Below are 27,705 nucleotides of genomic sequence, written 5' to 3'. Positions count from 1 at the left end.
AGGAAGAGTTTTAAGAGGGAAGTTTGAGGGGAGAACTGAGTGTTTAAAGAAAAATGTTGGAGAAAGGGGAAGGAGAAGAAGAAGAAGAAGAGGGGAAACATTGCAAACATGGATACTGAGTGGAAAAAGAACATTTCTAAAAGAAAATTCAAGGTAAGGAATAAAAAAACCAATAGCATGATGTAGATGAAAATGTGTTTGTGTAATCGTAAAAGAGGGAGGAGAGATAGAGGGATGAAGAGATGGAAGGAAACAGAGACATGGGTGTGGTCTTAGAGATACTCTGGTTCTGGTTCTGGACCGTCCCGTCCTTTAATCTCCTGTCAGCAGCTCTACTGGAACCATCGCTGCCATGTAGAAAAAAAAACTGAGGCTTCTGCACACACAATCTGACGCCAACGTTTAATTAAACACACATTCTAGTTGAAACGTACAGTTTAAAAATAAAACAAAGATATTTCAGATTACTGAAGTCTGACGTTTGTTCAGTACATTATTAATTAATGTGTCAATGAAGAGTTGACATCAAACTTTTTCTTTCTCACCACAGATGTAAATATACTATAAATTTACTGGTTGTAGTTCATAAGTTTTATTTTAATTTATGCCATAAACTCCCAACTAAAAAAAAATAAAACAATTTTCTTCAAATGAAAAATTCTATATACCAAATGATGAAAATTTGTCACTTTTTAATTTCAAATACTTAAAAAAATGCATTTACCTTCAGATAATTAAATGCTGTAAAGTATCTTTGCGTTGCTCTACATTCTCTCATTTACTTGTTTAGATGTCGTTATTAAATAAAGTTTAGTGTAATACCACTGTAAAACAAAATGTGTTACTTCTTTGAACATTAAGAAACTCAATTTGTATAAAATTTGTAGGAACATTTCTGTTTAGGAGAAACTATTTATTCCCATTACATTTACGGCTTCCAGTTAATATTTGGAACAACACAACATGCAATCTAAAGAAAAGAAAAAGAGTTTAAAGTTTGTTTTCAGTCATTTTCAGCAGCTTGTGCAGTTTTCATTTCATTTGAATATATGGATGTGGCACAAAAACCGAAACATTAGAAAAAGAAAGAAGTTGAGCCAGCAACATAGATTTGTTTTGTATTTCTTATGTAAACAAATCTAATCATTTTTAGATGTTTTGGTATATTTTTAATGCACATAAATAAAGTGCTAATAAAGTGGATAAATATTTAAATTCTTGTCACTTAAGAAAAGAAACAAAAACACTTTCACTCATCGGCCTATTTATTTAGAGTTGCTCATCTTTACTGACGTTGCAGATTCAAAAGTTGTTCTACCTGTTTAATAAACCCTGCAATCAAGTAATTAGAAATCTGTAAATTAAGAAAAAAAAAGATTTCATAATTTATAGTTAGAAAATAGTCTCTCTAGCGTTTTAGCAAAAAAACAAACAAACAACAAAATTATCTTTATTCAGGGTAAAATAGGAATATATCAACTCCTCTTCCGGGTGTTTTTTATGTTACAGACGATGCAAATATCATCTCCTTTATATTTGATTATTCTGTCTCTATTTTCAGACCTGATTTTGTACTTATTCCAGTCCATTTTGTGCTACTCGGCAATCAATCCAACACATTTTCTCCGTTTGAAAGAAACAACAGCAGCAAACGAAGAACACGATCCGGCGTTAAAGACGCAGAAATGATTTGGACGCCAAACGCTGCGCCAGCTCTCAGCGTTTGTTCACTGTTTGAGCTGCAGACGGTGTATCACCATCAGACACCGGGCTTCCTCCTCTGCAATAACCCAGAGATGGTGCCACTTTGTGCCGGGTCCAGCAGACGGTTCTCCCCCCCCCCTATCTGAACTCATCCCTGTGAGGCGGTGATGGTTTTATAAAAACCCAGTGAGGGGACGGCTCTGACGGCACGTCTGGGCCGCTGACAGGCGCCTTTGTTTCCGGAGTCACGCGTGACGCGGAGCTGTGAAGATACATGCAGAGGTGTGGAAATAATATGGAGTATTAAAAACAAAATGCAGCGCGGAAGGAGTGAAGAGGATGCTGGAAGGCAGCACCTTCCTCTTTGTTTTACAGGAAGAAAATGTGAATTTATGAAGCGATTCGGCTCTGCACCTGTTGAAGGAAGAGCAGAGCAACAAGTGGCAGACGGCAGAGCCAGAGCGCCACCTAGAGGGCAGGAAGGGAACAGACACACACAGAGAGAAACCTTCAGAAAGACGGTTCGGTTGTGACCATTAAAGCCAAATACTATTAAACATACAGCATGCACATATTATTTTATGATTTAATAGAATAGCATTTATTACAAGGCTTCCAAGAAAAATTAAGTGAAAAAAAATGTTCTGGATATGCAAGAAATAAAACATCTTCAATATTTTTTTTCCTAATATTTAGACTACCTCTTATTGGGTGGTTTATGTTCCAAATTTGTTTTGCCTGATTTGATTTCTTGAATTGATTTTTATTTTACACAAATTAACTAAAAAGATAATAATAAGTAAAAGGGAAAAAAAAGAGAAAGTATTGAGATATTCACGTATTTGGTTTGTTCTTCAGTGATAAAGCAAGCAAACAAAAAAAAAAAAACATTTTAAAAGCATAAAAAATTACACACAAAAACGATCCAAAATTTAAAAATTACCTGCAAAATCAGCCATTTATTTCGTATTCTTTTACAGTGACGTTCATAAACATGGCAGAAACAGAGCAACAATAACAAAAGGTTTGAGAAAATCATTTATTCACTCATAGCAAGTCCCTGGAAAATCTATTAGATTCTAAATTATGTTCTTTCCACCAATATTTCTGATAGAATTATGAGAAAACATAGTCGGGTTATCCTGCTGCTGCGTAACTCAGAAATCTTCCAGGAGCCATTGTAATTTGGATACATTTGTGGTAAAAATCTGCATCCAAGATACGGTGAGGAAGAAGCTACCTCTCTGTTTAAGGCAGACGTACTATTTCACCATTGATTATTGATTAGATACGGAATACCCAGCCAGACGAGAGTCTTTCAGCGTGAACGATGCCGGTTTGCACGTTTCGTCCTTGAGAAGCCCGAAATCCTGCTTGTTTTGGACGCTCTCCTCTGGGCTTTACCAATCACAGAGCTGTGTGCTGCTATGCTGAGACCAATCCCAGAGGGGGAATATCGTCACTTACTCTCTCCAATAGACTCGGACATCATCCCCTGGTCTAAACCAGATGCATGCGGAGACAAATCCGCTGCCCCACCTCCAACCCCCCACGGGAGGAGTGAATAATCAGGCTGCTATTCTCAGTAACAACAGCCCGGACTCGTTCATTTACACCTGCAGTCTCGGATGTTTGCGTGTGGATGATGGAATAGCTGCCATTGGAAGCTGTGACTTCATGATATGATGTCAAATGGGAACCGTATTCAAAATCCCATTAGGAGGATGCATAAATACATAGAGACTGGCTCTAAAAAACACAACAACTAAATTATTACTACAAGAAAATAGGAGATGGTTCCTGTTTGGACCAAACGAAATAGCTTTTGTGAAAGGAAGGATGTGTGAGGGAGTAGATATAGGTTTGGTGGAGGCTGTAGTAGCAGCAGCAGCAGAGGTTGGCTTGTTTGTTTGTGTTTCCAGCGTACAGTGGAGTCACCAGGAGGCCAGCAGTATCTGCGAGGCTCTTCTGTCACAACACATCCCGTCTCCCTCCTCGAGCACTCTCCATCTTTCCCGCTCCCCCCGTTAAATTCAAACATCCTCCTCTGTGAATTTCCAGAAATCAAACCTGTCACCACCGAGCTAGGATGAAAAAAGCGAAAGAAACCAACAAAGAAAAACCTCTCCCTCCCCTCCTCTTGTGATTTGTCTCTTAAAATCTTTCATTCCCCTTCCTGTTGCGCAGCGCCGCCGAAGGCTCCGTCTTCCGCAGAAAGAAAGAAAGAAAGAAGGAAAGAAAGAAAGAAAGAGAGAAAGAAAGAAGAAAGAGAGAAAGAAAGTAAAAATAAAAAAAAAAAAAAGGTCACGGCCCCCACTGGCCTCTCGTTGACCCTGGCCCCGACCTCAGCGCGGAGAGCCCGCTCCGTCAGCTGCAGCTGTGGTGCTGCTTAAAGCCGGCATAATCCAATCACACAGTTATTAGAGCTGAGTAGGTCGCGGCCCTGAAACAGGTGAGTGTGACTTTTTTTTTATTTTATTTTTTTTTCCCCTTCTGCCTCCTAATCTCGCTGCCTGACTCAGATTTGGCTAATTTCACACGCTGGATGCAAAACCCCAGACCGTAATCACGTCCTTCGGCCCTCCCCTCTGCTCTCCCTCAAAAATCATATCAGTGGTGATGAAATCCAACGATCTGTCACCTCGGCCCATTGTGCTGCGAGTATTAAACGAACTGATGCCACGGCCGCGTCACTTTCCCTCAGCTTCATTAGGCAGCTGTTTGCTTTTTTTTACGCAGAGTCAGCTGAGTTCATGCAGATGACGACGGGCGTAAAGGGTTGCCAGGGTTTAGTTTTTTAACTTGAGAGGCACGATTGGTATCTCCTAATACCAATCATGATATTAGGAAGTGAGGAAACAGGGAGGTAGGAAAAGCTATAAACAATTAAGATGCTTTAGTAAGATTATGTCCTTTAATTGACTCCCTTCTTTTTGTTGCTTGGCGACCCTTGAAGCAACTAATAAAATATTAAGAGACCCGTTTTGAAACCTGGAGCTTATTTATGCTTTTCTGGGGTTTTGATTAGATTTATTTATTTTTTTTTAACATAACTTTGGCTGTGGGAATACAGATGCAATAAAATCTCATCTTTTATTATTAGTTGTTTCCTTCATTTCTTTAAATAAATTAATCTGTGCTTCTCTGGCAGCGTTTTGTCTCCCATTCAAAATTCAAGATAACATGTTGAAATTAGATTTTTTGATTCCCCAGTATTAACATTTTTTCAACATTTCGTGTTTTATTCTTCACACATATACGTGAAAATTGTATTTTATGTGCTGCAAGTCAACTTATTGCATACCTCAAATTAAAAGAAATATATAAAAAAAATACAGTAAAATAAAAACAAATATTAAATAAAACAAATTATATATTTTTTACAAACTCAGATAATGAGTTTATGGTCACCAAAAATTAAATGGGTAAATATTAAACATTATTATATTCTTTTAAAAAAAGAGAGAGATTTTTAATCAATAATACTGAGATTTAAAGGGTTGAATATTTTCAGAAAAATCATTTATATTTGCCAGATGATGAGGACTGTGATTAATGATAGCATTCTTTAATTTAAATGTGAAAAACATGTTGAGACATTTCTATAGCATTTTTTTTGTGTGTGTGTCCAATGGACCCTGATGGAGCACTTTATTGTCAAATAACTTTCCATGAAATATAAAAATTGATCAAAATCAATCAATGTAGCAGTCAGTCGTTGATTCAGGCAATAGATAAAAACCTCCTCTCTGTAATTTACAAGTTAAGTAAACGGGACAAATAACAACTTTTGTTTTCTGAAGACAAAAGACAAGAAAGAGGAACTTTATACACTTAAATCAGAAATTAAGGAATTAAAATGTCAGAAAATGCAATGTTTTTAGATTGCAAACCATAAATTAAAGTCATATTTCTACGGCAAAGTTAGAAAAACCTTTTAAAAAATGTTTAAGGCTTAGGTTTTATAGTATAGCTTCTCTGAAAAGTGGAAAGTTATCCTCATTAAGGAAGTTACTCTGTCCTAATTCTAACCCCAAGATATATTTATGATTGACTCGGCTTGTTTAAAGGCAGTGATGAGAGGCAACAATCAGTAAAACGCTGAGGGCAGCCCAGGATTTAACAGAACTCATTCTGTGAATGTTCCTCCTACAAATCACAAAAGATGCAACCTGCACATCAAAACGCAGGATGGATCCTTTTTTTCTTCTTCTATTTTTTTCTGGGGTCAGATTACTTCATTTTGTGTAAACATCACATGGCGTCAAATAAAAGTTGAGCGCACATACACTATTTATGTCCCTCAATAGGAAACAGCAGAGCGAACGTCAGGGCCACAGTTCAGAGGCAGATTAGTGGGTTGCACGTGTTTCGTGTCCTCAGATGACCGCGAACTTGAACTTTTAACATCGGCTTTTCAGCTTTTTTCTTTCTTTTATGAAGCGCAGCGATGTCAGATTAAGAAAAATGTAGCCGGGCTGAAATTTATCTATGGTGATGTCCAAATCTGAAATGAAATGAAATGCCTGTTGTGACTGATGTCAAACACGGACAGGTCAGGTCGCCGCTCTTCAGCGGGACAGCCGGTTCATTTTTTGAACTGCGTTGTTTCATCGGCTCGTCTGCGTTGTTGGTGTGCCATCGTCTTATAGTCCGAGGACAACACTCGCTCAGCCCCTCTCAGCCCCTCTCTGCCAGCCTGTACTGAGCTCGGTCGTCAATGTGCAGCAGCACATGCAGGCTGCTGCTCGCAGCTGAAAACACATTAGCTACTTCACGCTGCGTGACTTCATGGAGTCTCGGATCGTCCGAGGAAAGAACTGAAGACGGTGCTGATCTCAGCACAAACGTGTGAAGAAATCCTCAACTTGCAAAATGTCTTGAAAAAGTATTCACATCCTTAGGAGTTTTAAGGACGCTGTCACTTTACAACAACCTTCGATTGGGTTGTTTATTGGGGATAAATGTGACGTAAGCACGGCGTAAATGTAACGTGGGAAGAAAATGAAACTGTTTTTAAAATCTGAATAGTGTGCTCTTTATTTGCATTCTTAAACCTGGATTTTGGGTCATTGCTCAACCCAATATACTTTGGACTTCATCCCACTGTATACCCAGATGTTGGTGGGATTTGTCCAACTAGCATGTCTAAAGATTCTGTTCCCTCTAACTGCTGCTCTGGATTTAGATTTATTACATCTGACCAGTTTTTCTGTCAGCAAATAATTTTTCATGAAGCCAATAAAAAGTTACATTTTGGTCTCAGCTGACCAGAACTACTTCTTCTATGTGTTTCTGCGTCCTCCTTACGACCTGTGGCAAACTGCACACACTTGATTTTCTTATTTCAGGTCAGAATATTGGTTTCCCGTTGAGCTACTGCTTGTCCAAATTGCCACGGGACTCCTGGTTGGTTCTCTGGTTACTGCTCCCATGTGCGTTTGTTGTTACGCCCCATTGGCTTTTGATCTATAACCTTAACTTTACTTTAAACTTCTCCACAACCTTCCCTCTGCTGTGCCCCTTAACCTCCATGACGTTGTTTGTTCCCCAATGTTCACTTGAGGCCTTCACAGAACTGCTGCATTCATTCTCAAACTATGCACAGGTTTAGGGAAGGTAACCCTCTTTTGACCAATCAGGTAAATTCACAAGATAATTGGTTGAAATTAATTTTATTAAGGGTTTTTCAAAGGCAGGCTACACTTTTTTTTATTGCATTGCATTTTTAATTGTTAAAAAGTTTGATCACATTATATTATTCACATTTAAGTGCTACTTTGTGTTCATGTCTCCCAAGGAACAATAAAGTACAATGAAATTTGTGGCTCTAACCTGAATTTGAAAGATTTATTATAGGCGTGTTTTACTTTTTCAAGGCTTTGTAGGTGAACATAAGATGATCACAAAAGAAGGGTCTGTACTTCTAATATTTAATTAAACCGTTTTCTGTGAAAGGTAATTATAAAAATTTTAGACATTTCATACATTTTTATTGTTTCATGTGTTTTGGACCTTGGAGCCAAGTTTTCAACATCCCTGATATTTTTGTCCAAAATGTGATTGAGGTCTTTAAGAAAAATGTCTTTTCATCTGCAATTTATCTCAAATGTGAATATTATTTTCTATCTTATCTTGACTATCCATAGAAGTGTAATTTAATTTTGAAAATCCATTAAAACACTTAAATTTGTAATTAAATCTCTTATTGGACGTTCCCGTTGTGCCAAATAAGTTCTGGTGTCAGTATAATTTGCAGACATTTTTTGAATTCTCACTAACTTGATTTTTTTTTTTTTTTTTAAATGATCAGATCGTAATTACTGTAATCATTGTATCAGATTATTAAAAAGTTGATGGGACATTATGTTACTGGCTTAATGTCTTCATTAGTAATAACTTTATCATTTCACATTAAAAGAAAGCAGGCTTATGAGTGAAATAGATATGAATTAACCTAATTAGACAAAAAAAAGTGCAGAAGGCTGAATGGACGGAAACTTATGCTTTCATTGATCCATCTAATTCACAAAGAAACGTTTTCCATCGAACCAGAATGAATAAAAACGCACAAAAATAAAAAAATAAATAAAAAGAATCAACTTCCTAAATGATGTCCAGCTGTTCTAGACAGCCGCTGATGCAAATGCGACCCGTTATGGTGAAGCTTTCTGGAGACGCTAAAGGGTCACGAGTGAAGGTCACGGTGCTGGGCTGCAGGAGGCTCTGGTGCTCAGGTGGAACCCAAAACGGCCACATGCAGCACAGGAGGGAAGAAAAGAGCCATTAAATCACAAGGACGAAGCATCACGAACACGCTTTTCATCCCTCCACCGTGCAGGAAGTTTCCTTGAATCCCGTGGGTGGAAGAAAAAAATACAATTTCAATGAGGTCTTGTGATTATTTTAAATATTTCTAAAAATAAAGGGGCAGCGTGTCTGCAGGAATTTAAACGAGGACATTTTGTTTTTATTGAAGCTTTATCTGTGGTGAGTGAAGTAACATGTCAGTTCTTTCTTTGGCTGTTAAAAGACAGTAAAACCTTCACAATATAGAATATAAACATATAAAAATACAAATACATATGGTTCTCATATGTAACAAAACATATATCTGATTGTTTTTGACCTTCTCTGTAGGAAGCGTGTTAAATTACTTCTTTCATTGCAGTGCGAAGATTCTTTTCTGTGGTGTCACAGGTCGGTTGGGTCAAACGTTAGTGAAAGTTTTGTAATTGTACACAAAAGTATCTGTTTCCTTCTCCTTCAACCTGCTATGATGACGTCAGCCAAGTAGTCTGCTTGTATTAACTTAGGACTAATGGCACAAGGTAAGCAGAATTAAAATGACAAAATCAGTATTACTCACAAGAAGCTGAAAATTGGAGATGTTTTCAACTTCTTCGGTCTGACAAAGCAACAACTGCTTATTAGAAACGTGCTAGCATCATGTCAACAGGTTAGCTTTAGCGGGAAAAACATTAAAAAAGAGCTGATTAGATTTTAGATGTAAAACAGCTGTTTAAAGTTGGAAGAGAAACTACCTAATTTGCACTCATTACCTGGTTTTCTTGTGAAATACTCCAATATGAGGTGTTTCATTTCACTCTTAATCATCTATTTAGCCATTTTAAGATGTTGTTTGTTTTCATTTGTGTTGTCATGTTAGAGATTTGCTGCGTTCTCTTTATTTAAGTGTAAAACATTTTGTGAAAAGAGGAAGATATTCTACCAGTTGTTCCAATTACAGTAGTAAGAGGTGGAAAATTAAATTCTCAATTTATTACAGTACACTTACAACAAAATAAAAATATTATATGCTTTATGGTGTTTCAGAATTTTTTAAAATTATTTAATATTCTAACCTCCATCCAGCACATCAAATCCATCTGCAGAAATGAGTGAAAACACACCAAGTGCAGTAAATTTACAGTACTTAACCCGGACTGTTGGCAACCTACTAGAAATCAACTCCTGGAAGGCAGGTGGATGAATAAAACAGGAGTGAGGGATCAGGAATTTGAAGCTCGTAAATTATTGACGGCGGAGAAATGTGTCATCAGCATCATCGTGCCACCAGCCCTCGGTCATCTGCCAACTTCTCACCCAGAAATATGGCTCCTACGGTGGGCTGGGGATGCTTCACAGGTCATGAACTCCAGCACAGATGCTACTAGAGAGGCGAAAGCAGCTCTTGCTTTGCTCCGGCTGCTTGAGTGACGTTGAGTCTGCTGCAGAGAGACAGAGTCTACTCTTAAGAAGCCACATACACAAAGCAGAGCTTTTTTCTTTTTACTGCATGGAACCTGCTGATCACTAAATAACTCTGATATAAGACAAAAACTGACTTTATTCTAATAAGAAAAACGTCTTGTGACTAACACTGCGTTTTTAAGTGAGGCGTAAGTTCCTCATTTTTGTATTTGGCAGTGGGGGCGAGGTTTAGTCAGGAATACCATTTGTTAGTTTCAATATAAACTGGCTGCTTTTCAGAGAAATCACAGCGTATTCATTGTGCTGGATTGAGCAGCTTTTTAAAATAAATATAACATCTGAAATCTTACGGAAAGATGTGGATACAAGATGAGGAGAGCACAGTTGCAGGTATGGATACATGAAATGAATAAAAACTTGCTCAATTAATTTCAGATTATGATTTTTTTTAATAGGTGGTGATTAACTTGGTTAAAATAATGAATCATAAAAGGATTCTCCTAGTGAGCAGAAAATGTTTCACTTTTGGCAATTGGCCAGTAGACACATTATTTTATTCTCTGAAAAAACTTTATTTCTTTCACATTTGCCTTTTTAAAGTTTTGCTTGATGCGTTTCTTGATTGAATTTTTGTGGCTAGTCTGACTTAAACTGGTCTAACAGGCATCGACGCAGCCTTCAAGACTTTTAAACTGTAAAAACAAATGTTGCTTGGAAGCACATTTTAAAACATGGTGTCTGTACAGCATTGTATAAAAAAGACATGAAACAAGTTGACCTTGTTTCACGTTATTAAACTTTTAAAAGGAATAAAGACTGCAAAAATGACGATGAGTCTGTCCTTCACACATAAGATTGTATTCATGAACTGTGGGATTTAACTTAGATTTTTTTTTATCCATCAGGACAAAATGAGGCTTTTATTTGCAATAAAGCCTCAAACTTTATTGTATTATAATTCTATATGTCTGACTGATGGGATGTAGAAACAGGCGTTTTGGCTGATTTCTTTATGGTTTAACACAATGTCAGGGCGGACAGACACCAGCAATGACGTTAGAAAAGCAACTGTGGCCAACAATCAATCTGGGAATAGTTATAAGGCAAATTCAAAACTATATGAAGTCCATTATTTTACACTGGTAAGAGTTATTTAAGAATTAAGGATATTTGAGACCATATTCTAGAAGTTAACCTGTAAAAAAATCACCTCAAGCACAGATCAATGCTCAAAGAAATGCTAAAAAAAACGACACAAGAGCTCCATATTAAAATTCAGAAATGATTGATAAGAAAGTAATTGAAGTGCTTAGAAGGTTTTTCATGAGAAAGCAAATTTTCTCTAAGAACAGGGAATCAAAAAATACATCTGGTGGAACCGCAAGACGTCTGAACCGATGAGAAACGTTGAGACCAAAAGAGAGATTTTTAGGATGCAACTGTTTACCTTCTTGACACATTAATTAACAAAAGTACATAACTTGATTATCTAAAGTATCTCATCTAAGCGAACCAAGTAGCCAGCAGCGGTATTTAAAGTCTCATCACCAGGACTGTTGAGCAAGCTGCGGCGAGTGACTCACTTTCCTGTAACTCGAGTCGAGTGTGACAGAAACCGAAACATGTTTATCGGGTTCTTTCTGCAGTTTCACATCCTTTTATCTGTGTCTGTGCGAGCGAAACGCACGGAGGACTTCCTTTTCCAGTCACGCTGGGATGCGAGGATTTTCACTTGTCTGTTTTGTCTTTTCCAAATTAGTTTCCCAATCTGTCCGCTGTGTGTGAATGAAAAAAAATGATTTGTTTCTCCTTGCAGACTCTGATGAGGACAGCTGCTTATCTTCTGAAGATTGGGAAGATATTCAGGTACTGCTGTTACAGTGTGCATTAGAGACAATCAGCAGCACATGAGGAAGAAGATGAATCCTGCTCAGATGTGTTGACATCTGGTTTGTTTTTTCTTGCACTGCTTCTATTTGGATGTTTTCGTAGCAAATGTCCCAGTGCAATTTAAAACGACATCTGCAAGAAAGGTGAAAAATGAGCCAAAATTGCGGACTCAAAGCACAACGCAGAGTCCACGTTTGCAGTCTTGATTACATTAATAATGGCAAAATCATATTTGTGCCTCAGGTGGAGGCTGACGACGGCTCAGAATGCGAATAAAAATGAGCGGCGTCGAATTTGATGCGAGCGGATTGATGTGTTTTCTTCTGCTCACTTGCGCTGATTTTGATTGTTAGTGCGAGATCCTGGAGAAGCAGCGAGACGAAGCCAATCAGAGGCTGATGGAGCTGGAGGAAGGTGAGAATTTGCAGCAGTTTGTGATCGTCGCAGGTTTGTTTCAGCGAAAACACAAACAGAGCGACGCAAAGCAGAAACACGATCATTGATACGTTTTTAACACTTCTGCTGAGCTTCGACTGAGTTCATGTGCAGAACCATTTTCTTCTTCTGGAAGGAGGGAATCAAAAACATGCAGCACCCTGCAAATGTCTTTACATCTATCAAACTTTCTGGTTTGAAACTCTCAAACTTTATTGTATTTTATGATAATACTCAGGGGTGGAAATTAAAATTTTCTCTACCAGCCACAGTGGCTGGTAGAGACATTTTTTACCAGCCACTCACACATTTCACCAGCCACTGTTTTTTTTTTATTTCGATTAGAAACCCCACAAGTGCAAGCAAATTATAGAAAATGTATGATTTATTCTTAACTCTATGAAAACCAATTTTCTGACAATCAGTTTACCATACAGATGTACATATAATTTAACATGAAGCATGGACACCTTAACAGGGTTATAGTGCAATAAGTTAATTTGAAGTAATTACTAACGGCAAACTTTAACTATACAACCCAAACATTCTTGCAATCATATGTTGAACATTTCCAAAGTTTGGCAACAACTCTCCCTGATAGTATTTATTAAAGTCTAGTCATTTAAAAACTATTTTTAAATTGTATCAATAGCTGTTTTCTAACTGTTTTGTTTTCCCTTACTACTTATTACGTTTTCTACTGAAATTAACAATTATTACTAAAATATCTCAGAAGTGTTCATTATTAATTCCACGGGCCGTCATCATCATCATCATTCTTGTGTTACTCCAGAGTTTTTCTGACTACCTGGAGCTTAGTGTTAGCTTCCCCCTCACACACACCTGCCTTCCTGCCTGCATGAAACTTTTTCTTTATGAACATTTTCACTCTTTCTTACCGGGCAGCAGCAGCAAACCTGAACTCTTCCTCAGTCTGTCCCTGGTCACGTCTCTCTCATCATCCTCCTTCGCCCCTGACTCGCTAATTTCCTCTTCTTGTCCGCTATTGAATCTCCTCCAACGGTCAAAGTTAGTGTAGTAATTAACATATCGGTTAGTTTGACACATTTTTCTGAATGGGCTTATGCGCTTTTTAGCATTTCTCATAGTTTTTCTAACCCGCCCGGTCTCGTATCCGCTCATTTTCTTGGACTCCGGTTAGCAGCAACCGCTAGCTGGAATGGCGCCATTTATAAACTTAGAAGGGAGGGGCGGCCCAAGGAGGACCGAGGGATTTCATTGGATAAGCCCAATGTCCGTCAATAAAATCAACCAATGGGCTGTCGCGGTCGATAAAAATTAGATTTAATATAATTTTTTTGTTAAATTTTATCAGCATAGGGCCTCCAGATATGGACATTATGTACATCAGTCTGGACTCCAGACGGCCAGTCCTCCCCTGGACAGAAGTTCAAGCTGAATGCAGCTTTTTTTCCCGCTTTTTTTCTGTTCAAATTGTTAACCCGCCACAGTGACAGGTGCGTTGCTCCAATTTACACGCCACATCATACTTTTACCCGCATTTGACCAATGGCGGGTGCTAATTTCCACTCCTGAGACTGGCTAACATAGAAGTGTTCAATGGTGTCACTTCTACGAATGAATGGATCATTATTACAGATGTAATAATGTTTCAACGTGTTTCATAGTTCACAAACAAAGAAACTGAGACGTGCGTTTCTATTGAGACCTCTTGAGCCAATACTTTGTAGAAACTTCTCTGGTGAAGGGATTTTTCTCCTTTCTACTTTTCTGCTTGGACACAAAAAAGATTTATTTCAACCGTTTATTAAGTTTTGCCTCCAATTTAGTAGATTTGGGGAAGTACAACATTAATATGCTTTAATCTAAACTATTCCATTATAAAAACCATTTCATCATTTAAGGGTATTAAAATAAAGAGGGCTAAATAAGGAAATTGAACACCAAATATTGTTCCACTTTCATCTATTTATCTCTTTTTTTCCTGTAAAGTATTTTAAATTCTCCTGTGCATGAAGGGGAGCAAACAAACAAACAAACTTGAAAATTCTTACCCAGTCCCCAAAGGATGATGTCCTGCATGACTTACATATTTTTCCTGATTGAACACATCAGTACGAGATGAATGGATCATTAACAGAACTAGCTGACAAGCTTTGAATGTGCTGGAGCAGGAACACATTTAAGACATTTAAGACATTGGTCCTTAAGGAATGGAGTTGGTCTATAACTCAACTTTACATGATGTAAAAACTTAAAAATAGTAAATCATAACAGTAAAAAAAATAGTAGGAACACTTCTAAGGCATTGTAGATTTTTTCAATGTCACACAAAAATGTTTCATATGTCCAAATTTACAATAATAAAGATCATTTTTGCTCCTTTGTGCTATAAATTGTGCCTGAAAAGAAAAAAAAAGAAACGTCTCTCCTTTCTGTGATCAGCTTCCAATCAGCTGCTGAAGGAGATGAATATGTTGGAGATCCAGTTCCAGGTGGAACGCTCCTGCAGGGAGAGCGCGGAGGCTCTGGCTCTCAAAGTAACTCTTCATGTCAAGAAATTAATTTAAGCTAACAAATAAAGTAATGGCACTGCGTCGTTCTCCACATCTAACCGTCGTCTCCTCTGTTGCACAGGTCAGCAAAGAAAACACAGCCCTGAAAAGAAAGAGCCAGATGCTGCTGCCACTGATCTCCAACCTCCCAGAAGACCTGGTGACTGTGACCCTTGACCCAGAGACCGACCTAGTGGTTGATGTCGATGCGGTTGATTGCGATGTGGTTGATGGCCTTGTGGTTAATTTTAGGGAAAGTAACAGTGAAGAGAACTTGCTGCTTGAAAGTCAAGCCAAGATCACAGGTTAGTTACTCAGAACTTAATTTCGCTAAAAACATTTTTTCCTGATTTTCTTAAAAAAACCCTTCAGATCTTACCTGCATATCATCCAACAACTGAGTTAGCCAAGAAGAAAAGTCCTGGGCAACCTTATTGTTATCTACAAATTAAAGCAATTTGCAGCATCAATATTCAACAAAACTGAAACTATTTCTGCTTTTGCCTTGCTTGTGAATATAAATGCAGAGTTTTTGCTCACGAAAGGTCATTAAAAAACTCTAAGAAAGGTAAATGATTAAGGAGAACCAACAGTATTGGTTTTGGGGGACCCTGTAACCGAGAACCGCTTTAGTCGTGCTCAAGTTGTTCTTTTGCCTTAGGAAGCTGTCAATGTCAGCGCCTCCTATTGGCACAGAATACGTATTGCATCATCCTTGACTGTATTTCCAAAGAGCGTGAAGATGAAGATATAAAAAAAATACCATTTAAAAACAGTTAAACTTGGGTTTAAAGCCTAATGGTGAGTGTGGGTCTGTCTGTGTGTTTGTGCTAGCGATGCAGGCGTCATTGGATGGGCTGCTGGCTGAGAAGCTACAGCTGGAGCATCAGGTGGAGGAACTGACCAGAGAGCAGGACCAGCTCAGAGAGCAGGTATTAAATACCACTCTGTGTGTGTGTGTGTGTGTGTGTGTGTGTGTGTGTGTGTGTGGGTGTGTGTGTGGGTGTGTGTGCGTGTGTGTGTTTGTTTTTTTTTTGGATCTGTAGTCCGATAGGATGGCTACTGTTTTGGACTCTGTGCATGTGGAGACTGCGATTGCACACCTGCAGGTAGATTCTGGATTTTCAATTTCAGGATCAGAGGAAGTGACATAGTTGCATGTTTAAAGAATAAGGCAGGTGGTTGTACAAGTAATGGTTAGGAAAAAAAACATAAAAATGTTTCTCTGAGATGAAAGAGTTGGAGTGGAGGTCAGTGAGAGAATCTCACCTCGATGTTTTTTCAGCTTGTTGCAGAGGCGGAGGAGAAGGAAGCCATTCTGAGGAAAATGAGCAAGCAGACCAAGACCATGACCAAAATCAAAAGAGGTAAAGTCTCCTTAAAATCTTAATTTCTGTTATTACCAAGCATGTTGTTACTGGAATATTTTAATTACTTAATTGTAAGCGTTCTCTCCAGTCATTAACAAAACACAGAGTTCTGACATAGAGTTGTCTTAGAAAGTAATCTGTTTTATGAAAGGAAGGTTAGAGTCTTAAACCTCACACTCTGTCCCTACTAAATACAATTATTTAAAGCCTCATCTAAAACCTTTAAACTTATATGCTATAAATGTTATGTGTGCTCATTTTGTTGCTAGAAACCAGTGCTTCTCAATTCCAGTCCTCAGGCCTCCCTGCTCTGCATGTTTTAGATGTGCCTCTATTCCAGAACAGCTGATTCAAATGATTGCATGACCATCAAGTGCTGCAGAAACCTGTTGATCACCCATAGATTCAATCCAGGTGTGTAGCAGAAGGGAAACACCTAAAACATGCAGGGCAGGGGGGCCTGAGGACCGGAATTGAGAAACACTGCTATAAACCAACGGACAACTATCTTTAGAGCAACTAAAACGGGGGAGCAACATCAGGAAGATGTCCGTCACTTGCTATTATGTGTAGCTTAGAGAAAATGGGGCTTGGTTGTTTTTGCAATTAGTTTTTGAACAGTCTCCAAATCTCACTCAATATTGTGGCGGCAGCTCAAAATGTGAAATTGTTGAGAATTTACGTTCTTTTATGACCCTTCAAATGAACTCGAGGTAATTCTGGATGTAAAGGTTCATCACTGCTCCATGCTTTCTCCATTGATAACGACTCTCACTGTAACTCACTGGAGTCCTAAAGCTTTAAAAGCCCTTTCCAGACTGATGGGTGTCACAGTGTGCTGCTTTTTAAAAATCCTTCTAGCCTCGTTCAAGTCGCCACGTTGGTTCTATTGAAGTATCTCCACAGGTCTGATAGCCACCAGGCCACAACAATTGGTTTGTCACAGTTATTCCACAGTTTTACAAGCGTTTATATTTCCACACCCAGTCAGGCTGGTTGGGATAGCTTTTTCCTTCTTGTCTTTTCATCTTTGTCTCATATTAAAATTTGCTAGCTGGTTTGAAACACTGGCAAAAAAAAAAAAGTGACAAAAGAAGAAATCCGTAAGAGGCAAACATCTTTTTCACAGCACTGCATATGTATTTTCTTTTTGCACTTTTGAATATTGGGAAAAGTTTATTTACAAGGAAGAGACTTTTCATGTCTAAATAATGCCATTTGAATGACATTAAGTCTGTTTGCCTGGTTGTGGGAATCGATTCACTTAAAGATTTGAACATTTGGGTAGCAGCTGCAATAATAGCGGCTTCTGTTTATCACCTGGTGGTCAAGATCATTTCAGTCAAGAGTTACAAACTTTGTAAAATATCTGCCCACTTTCACCTCTGTGGTCAGGAACCAACTATAACAAGATGGATTTACTAACTTGAGTTTGAAGGATAGTTTCTCATCATTAGCACACAGGTGCATAAAGAAACTGCAGCATCATTTTAATGTCTCTATAAGTCGAGTCGAGTTTATTTGTCTGGCACATTTTCATCCACGATTCAGTTCAAAGTGCTTTACATCATAAAAACATCATGTGGTCACCAATTATGAAACAAGCAACAATCGTAACATTTTGTCAAATATCATCTTGAAAGTCATCAAGCAAATACACGTCGAATATGTTCATCAATGTTCCACTTGCTAACCAAAAGCAGCTCTAAACAGTCGGATTGTAAGTTGTGTCATAGGTCATCCCGGGCCGTATTGCACTCAGTCGTCAAAGTCGTTGACGGCTGACGGACTCGGAAGTGTAAAATGATTTCGTCCTGGTGCCCTGGTCTCACCACATGACTGCATACTTGCAAACACAAGCAAGCGCAGAATCTGAGGTGCCGAAAGAACCGAGGCAGAAAATGAGAAGTGAACCGGGCAGCATAAGGTCACGAGAACGGATATGAATAGTCAACATGCTACTTTTATATTGATATTTGAAAGTAAAATTCAGCTGGTTTTCCTCGGCCTAACTAATATGTTAATTCCCCCGGGGGAATGCGTTACCATAATGAATCTGTATCTCTCTGTTTTTCCTCTTTTGTTTTTCCCTGTGTTTGCCCAGTCTCCCAGCTTGTCACCGAGGAGTTCACAGAAATGTCTCAGCAGCTGGAGCTGGAGCAGGGCCTGCGGCAACACGCCGAAGTCTTCGCCCATCAGGTGTGTGTGCGTCGGGGTGTGTGTGTGTGTGTGTGTGTGTTTTCATCTTCCCTCAGAAATATTTTTATCACACATTTGCACCTGCGGACGTTGAGGGTGACAGGTCGTGCCACAGGAAGGTAGAAGGGGTGTTGGCGCTGACCCCTTCGGGTGGCCGTGGTGAGAGAAAGGACAGGGGCACACACACACACACACACGCGCGCGTGCGCGCGGTCTTGGTGTCGGGGTACAACAGAGGTGGCAGGTCAACTGAAAGAGGGTCGCTCCGTTTTCACACCGCCCGACAGATTTGGGCCCTCTCAACGAGGCTTGGCATTCACGCACACACTAGCAAAAACACACACAGACAGAGAAAACGTCAATTCATTTGAGATCCCCACACCCATACCCAAACACACACACGCACGCGCACCCACCCCAACACACACTGAGCCACAGTTTTTCTTGTCCCAGCTGCTCCTTAAATAAAGGCTGTTTTTTTTTTCTTTCAAAACATCTCTCCCCCTCCTGCGTCGCCCCTCCTCTCCCCATAATTAGCGGTCATCATTGCTGCTGCGGGAGAATAGCGGCCTTCAAGCAAAACCTGCCTTCGCCTGACACCTTTATGTTTTGCCGAGCATATAGCAATTGTCGCCTTTGTGCGCCGCGTCCTCCATTTACCGGACAGGCGCACAATGGGCCGCCTTGCAGGGGTCCTTACCTGTGAAAGGGACCCCCAACTCCTCACACAATTCCACCCCTTTACTCTCAGTTCAGGGTAAAAGAAACCCACCCACCCCCCGGCGTCCGGCCCCCCGTGCGCTGAATGCCTCTTGTATGCGCTGCTATTTGTCTGTTTTCATGTGTTTTGAAAACAACAACCATTCACACCTCTTCCCCGCCATGCGTGGTGGTATAATGATGTGGATCCTCAAACAGGAAACAATTTAGAGCTTTTTTTTTTGTGTGTGTGTGCGTGTGCGGATGTGTCTTTTGTCTCTTTGCGCTGCTGTGTGTGTGTGTGTATGTGTGTGAACTAACTGTGCTAATTGCTGTGTGAAAACGGCTCTCCTCTCTGAAGGGGAACCAAAGATCAGAGTGGTGTAGTTTGCAGCGTAAAGACTCGTGGTGCATGTCGCCGATGGAGACCAAACCGAATCTGAAGCCGCCGTGTGTTCTCAGGCTAAAAACGCAGAAATGAAAACTCGTTTTCTGCTCGCACTTCCTGTTTTTCAGTCATGTACTTAATCGTAAAAATGCCCACTTAACTGATTTGAGGGACGGCAAGTGGATGTCCTCAGGATTCTCATCATAATTGAGCCACAGTATGTGGCTTTAAACAAACTTTAACCCGTCACACACTGCAGTTTGTTAAATTTTAGGAAGAGTTCCGCGTACTAAGAAGGAAAAATAGAAGAAAGATAACAGAGAATTTAAAAGAATGTTCTCAAAAGTGAATACTTTTGAATACTTTTATGTCCTCACAGAACATAAGGACCCAGTGACTGTTTAATGTGAAAGGATGTTTATGGATGTTTGTTTGAGTGTTTTATTTTCTGATTTTAAACTGGAGAGAAACTCAAAAAAATGCATTTTTAAAACTCCTCTTGAGGTTTAAGAATGTTATAAACTAGCCAACAGCATTTTAAAATTTAGCTTAAAGGCAAAAATAGTTGTTTTTAAACTCCGCTGGAGGTCAAAACTTTTTGTGGCGCCAGCTGGAAGTTCGAAATTCAGGTGAATGTAGAGAACGAACTTTACAAATTTATCTGGAAGAGGAAAATTGTGCTTATAAACTCAGCTGAAAGCTCTAAACAGCATTTCCAAATTCAACTTTAAGCTGAAAGTCAATAATTTTGCTCATGACTTCAAATACACTTGCTCAGTCAGACGTTGGTGTGTATATAAACATCCCTTACAAAAATGTTAAATAACATTTAAAAATCCAGCAGAATCCCAAATAGTGTGTTTATAAATTCTGCTCCGAGTTAAAATAGAGTATGAAAATTAAGCTGAAAGTCAAGAATATCATTTATAATCTCATCTGAATGTTGAAATTGTATTTATGTATTCAGTGGAAAATTAAAAATCCCTAGAATAAAACCAAAGAACTGGTTTCTGGGAACAAGCACTCATTGTTTACGTGTCAAAATCAGAGCGGATGAGAAAACCCCAGGGAGCATCGACATGTTCTCAGGCAAGTTTTAATGCCACTAACACTCGGTCAATTTGGGCATGCATCACTAAAGTACTTAAGATCACCAAAGTATTAGAAAATAAGTGCATAGCTCACTTTCAGAAAACACATTTCAAAAATTCCTGCTCAAGAAAATTGCCCTGAAAATCTTTACGGACTTAAAAACCTGGAAGTGGCCGATGTCAGAGGTCATGGAGCGTTCCTGGACGGCATCACACCTGCAGGCATTTTATAAATTTGTGACTTTTGTTAGATTTTTGTTCTGTTTTTGCTTGCAGGTTTTTGCTTTTAAACCAGTTCGACGACAACGTTGCAGAAACATGAGCTGCAACATTCGAGCTCTTGACAGAATTTGGGTTTAAGAACAAAGGTTGATTTGGAACTTGATTCTCTAGTTAATAGCTACAACTGGTGCATTCATCTGTCACAATGAAAAGATGGGGTAAAATAAAAAGAAAAGAAAAAAGAAACACAATTTCACAGTGAATTGAGGCAAAGCCAGAATTGTTTCTTCATAATGGAAGAGTAATGACGCTTTGTCTCACAGAAAAACCATCCTGTTTACACAGTTCCTACTCTACAGTGAAGCCGATGAGTAATGACGGCTCCTGAGTCATTGTTCAGTCAAACACATGGTTTGAAAACATTTTCCCCCCGCATTGTGACAGCCTCCTGGGGAGAGACGTTTTGTACAACTAGCAATTCAGCTCCCTTCATTTTCCTCTAATGGCGGTTCATTGTAGTCGATGTATTTCTTTTCTATTTCCTTCAAAGCAGATGATTACAAGGATGGGTTGAAAATGTTAGAGGTGAAGCCAGATTTGGTTTGTCTCATCAGATGTTGGCGGAGCAGAAGGCGGCCGAGAGACCGAGCACGATGGAGGCGTGCGCCTCCGAGGCCGACGTGCGGCTTCGGCTGCAGGGGGCGCTGACGCAAATATGCGGCATCAACACGGCCCTGTGCAACATTCAGCGATACTACCAGGACCAGGTTCGCGCCGCAGCGACAGAAACGTGGATTCATGACTTACGAAGCGATGTTTCATCAGTCTCTCTTGTGTTTGTGGTCAGATCAAACAGAGTACAGGTGCTGAGGAGGAGCTGCGGGACCTGAGGGAACAGCTGAGGAAGAGTGAGGATGAGAGGAAGATGTTGGAGGGTCAACTGTTTCAGGTCAACGCACCAGTCACAGAGCTGAGGGAACAGCTGAGGAAGAGTGAAGAGGAGAGGAAGACGTTGGAGGGTCAACTGTCTCAGGTCAACCTACCAGTCACAGAGCTGAGAGAACAGCTGAGGAAGAGTGAAGAGGAGAGGAAGATGTTGGAGGGTCAGCTATCTCAGGTCAACCTACCAGTCACAGAGCTGAGGGAACAGCTGAGGAAGAGTGAAGAGGAGAGGAAGACGTTGGAGGGTCAACTGTCTCAGGCCGAAGACTCAGTGACAGAGCTGAGGGAGGAAGGTAACAGCTTGTAACATCATTAGCAACAACAGTGAATGCTATCCACAGACAACCGGAGATGCACCAATCTGAATCTTGGGGTTTTGTAAAGGTTTGGCCTGGTGAAACATAATTTAGCTAATTCTGGATTCTGTTTAATTCCCCGAGCCCCGCTGAGGCGGTCGGTGTTGTTACTGCCTTTTGTTTCATTGACATTGGAAGACGTGAATATCGCTTCCACATACGCCAGCCTGACAAATGTAGAAAAATGCCACCACATGAGCACTGCACTCACTCACACACCCACACACACACCCCTACACACACACACACCCACACACACACACACACACACACACACACACACACACAAACTTATGTTGTAGCTGATTTAGAGAGAACAGACCCCACTGCAGCACAGATTACGCACCAATGACAACGTGACTTAATCTAATGCAGCTTTATGCAAATGCTGTAGTCATGATGGCATGGTGAATGCTTGAACTGACAGCATCACACAGCATCAAAATGCCATTCCCAGACTTTTTATCCTTCAGTATTTCACAGAACAGCAGCACACTCAGTTAGCACACTGAAGATTTAAGGGATTTCCACAGCACTGATCCTGATTTACACACACCGTTCAGAAACCGACATGGATTCTTCAAAGACAACAGAGGACGTCACATTTAGACCCACGTGTTTATCAATTCGCCAGCACTCAAGGCACAGCAGGATAGAGAGTAGCAGCAACATTATAAAGGTTTTTGCAGCCCTTTTTGTTTGGTTTTTGTGCTAATATGCTTTTTTTCCAGTCATCACTTTCAAGATTTGAGTTATTTAGCAGTAACTAAGAATCGATTTCCTGCCACGTCGTACCTGGACTATATTTTTATGCAGATATAGATATGAACTAAGGTCATATAAAACTTGGACAAGCTCTAGTTCATTTGTCTGGTAACACTTTAGTTGAAGGGTGTGCATAAGACTGGCATAATACTGTCATAAACATGATAAGACACCTGTTATGAACATGAATGAGTCCTCATGAATGCTTATGACTGTTGTCATGAAGTGTCATTTGATAAATAACGACACTTTTAGTGCAAATTTCATACTTTTAATGCACTTTTAATGGAAGTTCTAGTACAACTTTGCATAAAGGTGCCATTATTTACCAAATGACACTTCATGACAACAGCCATCAACATTCATGAAGACTCCTTCCTGTTCATGACAGTATTATGCCACTTCAGATAAAGTGTTACTATTTGTCTTTCTTTATAGTGAAACATTTACAGGAAAGGATGAACACAGAGGAGAAAAATGAAGATCTGGAGGAAGTAACTGCTCCTCCTCTTCCTCCTCCTCCACCTCCTCTTCCTTCGCCCACTCCTGTTATCAAGTATGTCAATCGAAATTCAGACTGCTCTCTTCCGTTGGATGGCATGAAGGTTGAACTACTGTTTTAGTTTTGTTTTTTTTTTAAAACCAACAAACAGTCCTAAGCATAAATATCACTATATATGCAGAGCACTCCAAATACTTGAATACAGATGTTTCGATCACTTTGGCCACAGCAGGTGTAAAGAATCCACTCTGCAAACAGAACCAGCATTATAGCTTGTCATCTGTGTATTAACGCCAGTCATGAAATTTCTTCCTGACTAAATATTTCGTGGTCAACGATCAGTGGCATCATTACAAACTGGAATGGCAACATTAGCATATATAGGTCATGTAAAATGACAGATTCTCTGGAAATTATTATTACTTTTTAACGAGTCAATAGCTGCAGACCTCCAAACATCATCACTGCAAAAACACAAAAACTTACTGTTTATTACTATTACTTACTATTTTTGGTGTAGTTTCTAAATATCGTAGTGAACTTGAAATACAAATTACAAGTAACTTTTCAGAAAAATATAGGAACTTGTTTTAAGTCATTAATTCTTCAATATTGATAGAAAAAAGTATTAGTTCCATTGGCAGATTATTGTACTTATAACAAGACATTTTCTCCGTGTTAAAAGTGAACATCTACATCCAGGCCCAGTTGAATGCAAAGCATCAGACGCAGTGCCCTTCTTGGCAGAACGGTCAGAAAAATTCCCATAAACACAATCTATCAAGCAACACTGAAGGTGTTACAGATTCAAAAGGTCGGCTGACATCATTTTAAAACCGTTTGGATGAGGAATAAACTCTTCCTCTGGACCAATGATCTTCAAATCCAGGCATCTACAGGTCAAGTGTCCTGCAGCTTTCAGATGTGTCTCTGAATCAAACAGCTGAATCACCTCCTCGTTATCCAGTCAGGGTCTCCAGACTCCTGCTAATTATTTAACCTGTTTGACTCAGGTATGTTAAAGCAGTGAAACATCTAAAACCAGCAGGACATTGACCCTCTAGGACTGATGTACAAAAGGCAAAAGATGAATACTTTTACCTCATTGTGTATTTATGTGTTGTTTTTAGTAAGGGGACCATTAGAGTTAAAACTAAACTGTCTTTCTACCCGCATGCAGCTTGCAGGATTTCCTCAGGAGCAGGAAGCATCGAGTCAACGGAGGCGATAACAACAGTGAGTTTTCTTTTTGCTTTTTCTGCTCCCCGATAAAAGCTGAACTCGGTTCATTGTTTTGGAGCTCATAAAGTAATCCGTGTTACTTTGTTTGAAAACGGAGTTTTTTTTAAAGCAGTTATTCTGCTGCCTCCTTCCCATGATGCAATGCGTGTGACTTGACTTTCTTTAAGAGCCAGCGCCATTGAAGGACATTAAGGCAAAGGCAGTGGATGAAATGATGGAGAGAATAAAGAGAGGCATTGTACTGAGGCCCATACAAAACATCCTGGTAAGTAATGCACACTGATAGTGTTATGAATAACGCTAATCTAAAGAAAAAACTGATTAACTGTCTTGAGTATCTGCATCTTCTCTGCTTGCAGGAAGAAGACAGCTCATGGAGGGTCAGCTATAGATTAGTTTTTTCTCTTTCACTTTATGAGAAGAACCATATGATTTTTAATAAAACATTTATTTTTCGAATACCGTATTCTCCTACAGGACCAGAGGAGTGACAACAGGAAGTCAGCCGTCCTGGAATTAAAGGGAATGCTGGTAATAAACTATGAGCTGTCATAACTTCGCCGAGACTAACAGCTGCTGACTTTTATTTTTTTATTCCCTTGTGTTGTTTTGCTGCCCGCTGTAATAGGACAACATTAAACGGCAGCACCTCCGCAGGGTGCCCTCCAGGAGGGGGATCGGCAAGAACGTCGGGGAGGCAGAGCTGCAGCTGGTCCTCCAGAGGAGAAGAAGAGCGATGGGAGAAAATCAGGACCGACAGTCCTCAGCTCCAACCTGTGGTACAGACACTCTGTGCTCATAGTGACGCCAGGCAGAAGATTTCACGTCCCTTTAAATTTTTCACATTTTGCAGTAACACCACCTTCTCCTGTTGTACAGTGGATCCCTCCCTATTCTTGGCTCAGTTAGTTTTCAGTTAGCTCAGTCAATCACCTATTGGCAGATTTCTGTTTTGCTTTGTGCAGCGTAATTCCTAATGATTTGCAGAAATTCACCTTGCTGATTTTTTTTTTTTTTGCAGAGTACATCTAAAATATTTGAATGAAAATGCCGCTTGGGAAGTTAAAACATTTATCTGCAGTGTTACTTAACACACTATACGCTGGCTTTCACTATTTTTGCTCTCTTCTTAATTACAGCTGCTTCTCTGCCAGCAGATAAAACCCTGTCAGTCGTCTCACCTCCTTGTCAGATTATTCTGTTGGTTTGTGTGACCACCAGTTTCTATCTTCTACTGTTTCTGCGCTGCATATTTTTTTCCCTCTGAGCTTCACTGTCTGTTAGTTTCTGTAAGGTGTTTTTCTGAATAAATTCGTGGCTACCTCTGTCTTGCTTAACACGTGGGTCCGACTCCACCACCACAACTTTTGATTGTCGGATGTTATTTGGAGAAGATTAATAAACATCCAGCATTGTGAACTCAAAGTAACATCAGACAGTTAAAGGGAGAAAGTTGTAGAGAAGTTTAAACCATGATCAGGTTGAAAAAAACTGCAGACTCATTCGATATATTAGAAAATGATTAAAAAGTTAGTTTATTTGAGTTCCTACGTGGAACACACTGTGTTCATTAATTACATGCAGTTTGATGTTTTCGAGCTTTTACTTCTGTTAATTATGAAGATTTTCTGATGAAAAAACACAACATTTATCTAATTACACTGAGATAATTACAAACCCATAAAAAAAAATGAAATATTTTAACATGGAAATGTGGTCTTAACGTGAAGCGTATTTACTATCTGCTTCACGATTATTGCCAAAAAGTACTTTTGAATTCCCAAACAAGCCCCATCAAATTCTAATTTATTGACTGTACATGAGAAAGAACTCTGTTCAATTATGTTGAACCTCAAATGGAAAGAAGATGAGCGCAACGAGGAGGGGTGGCTGCAAAGTCAGGGATTCGTTATCGGCTAGATATTGTCAGGAAACATTTCACCCTTTAGAATAATAAACTGAATTTACTTGCATTGTTTCATAACTAAGATTATTAGAATACATTTACTTGACTTTGAAAGTGTAAGTATGAGTGAATTGACAGCATATTTGTGCAAAAACGCCCTGAGACGACATCAGTACTGAATCCGTGCTGCTAACTGTAAACCTACAAGGAGAAATGTTCGGCGATCTGCCACCAGGAAAACTATGAGTTGTTCACGCAACAAGTCTGACTTTTATGAAACGGTGGCAAAAAGGAAGTTGGTTTGCAAACATGTAAAAGCTGTAATATTTTGGTCTACATGCAAAATGATATTTGTGGTGGAAAACCAACACACACACTAACACACCATTCTACTGCGAAACATGGGGGTGGTAGCATAATGCTGCGGGATTACGTTTCTTCACTGGTGGAATAAAAGCTGGTCGAAGTTGATGGAAGGACAGGTGGAGTTAAAGACCAGGAGATAATAGTCAAATACCAATAAATAACAAAATCAGTCTCTTGAATCTGCAACATCTATGGAATGTAGTTTTAGAAAGCACCGGTTATGGAGAGCAGCCGCATTTTTCAGAACTGCTTTTGCAAAAAAAAAAAAAACTCTGAAAAGCATTTGTCTCTTTCTCTTCTCTTAGTCTTGTGTTACTTTGTGTTGTTTTGTCTCATAAAATCACAAAAGGACTCTTTGAAAGTTGTGTTTGTTTGCATTACTGCGTTGTAAAAACGATTTTATCCACGCAAAAGTGAAAGAATTTGATCTTTAAAATAAGAAATTGCTGCACGGTGTCCGACTGTAGGAGGACGGAGACCGAGAGCTCCATGTACATCCGAAACAAACCCCTTTGTCCGGATGGATGTGTTCCAGTGCGTCCTGTAGTTCTCATTCTTTGGCTTCGTGCCTAACCTGAATATGTGCTGATCTCTCGGTCAGATCTCCAGCCGGGGCAGCAGCGTGTCCCAGCAGCAGGTGACTGTCCCTGGGCCGGTGAGAGCGGCAGTGCACCTGTGCTCCGGAGGCTGAAGCAAAACAGGGAGAAGAGAGATTCCCGCATCAGAGCGTCAGCGTTCATCCTCAGCCACGGAGGCGTACAGCAGCCTCTCCAGCAAAATGTGTCATCATAAGGCCTTACGTAAAGACGCACTCCAGTAGCTATAGCGATTACTGCCTGATTTTTGGTTAATATTCAAATAAAACACATTAAATGAA

General features: G+C 39.6%; 1 protein-coding gene across 2 annotated transcripts; it reads left to right on the top strand.

Moving 5' to 3' along the window:
* LOC102217869 (shootin-1-like) lies at positions 1-27,705 on the top strand. Of its 2 annotated transcripts, none has more exons than XM_023346846.1 (17): positions 1-153; positions 11,735-11,784; positions 12,162-12,222; positions 14,671-14,765; positions 14,863-15,085; positions 15,615-15,712; positions 16,066-16,147; positions 18,255-18,349; positions 21,364-21,516; positions 21,597-21,984; positions 23,251-23,368; positions 24,495-24,550; positions 24,724-24,821; positions 24,916-24,936; positions 25,034-25,087; positions 25,185-25,335; positions 27,430-27,705. In XM_023346846.1, the coding sequence occupies exons 3-17, from the start codon at positions 12,207-12,209 to the stop codon at positions 27,618-27,620; spliced, it is 1,839 nt and encodes a 612-aa protein (XP_023202614.1). In that variant the 5' UTR covers positions 1-153; positions 11,735-11,784; positions 12,162-12,206; the 3' UTR covers positions 27,621-27,705. The 2 variants fall into 2 exon arrangements, with proteins under 2 accessions (XP_023202614.1, XP_023202613.1); XM_023346845.1 differs by lacking the exon at positions 1-153 and adding an exon at positions 10,152-10,308.

Source organism: Xiphophorus maculatus, chromosome 14 (genome assembly GCF_002775205.1).
Source record: "Xiphophorus maculatus strain JP 163 A chromosome 14, X_maculatus-5.0-male, whole genome shotgun sequence".
Classification (NCBI taxonomy): domain Eukaryota; kingdom Metazoa; phylum Chordata; class Actinopteri; order Cyprinodontiformes; family Poeciliidae; genus Xiphophorus; species Xiphophorus maculatus.
This window is presented reverse-complemented; position numbering and strand designations above follow the sequence as displayed.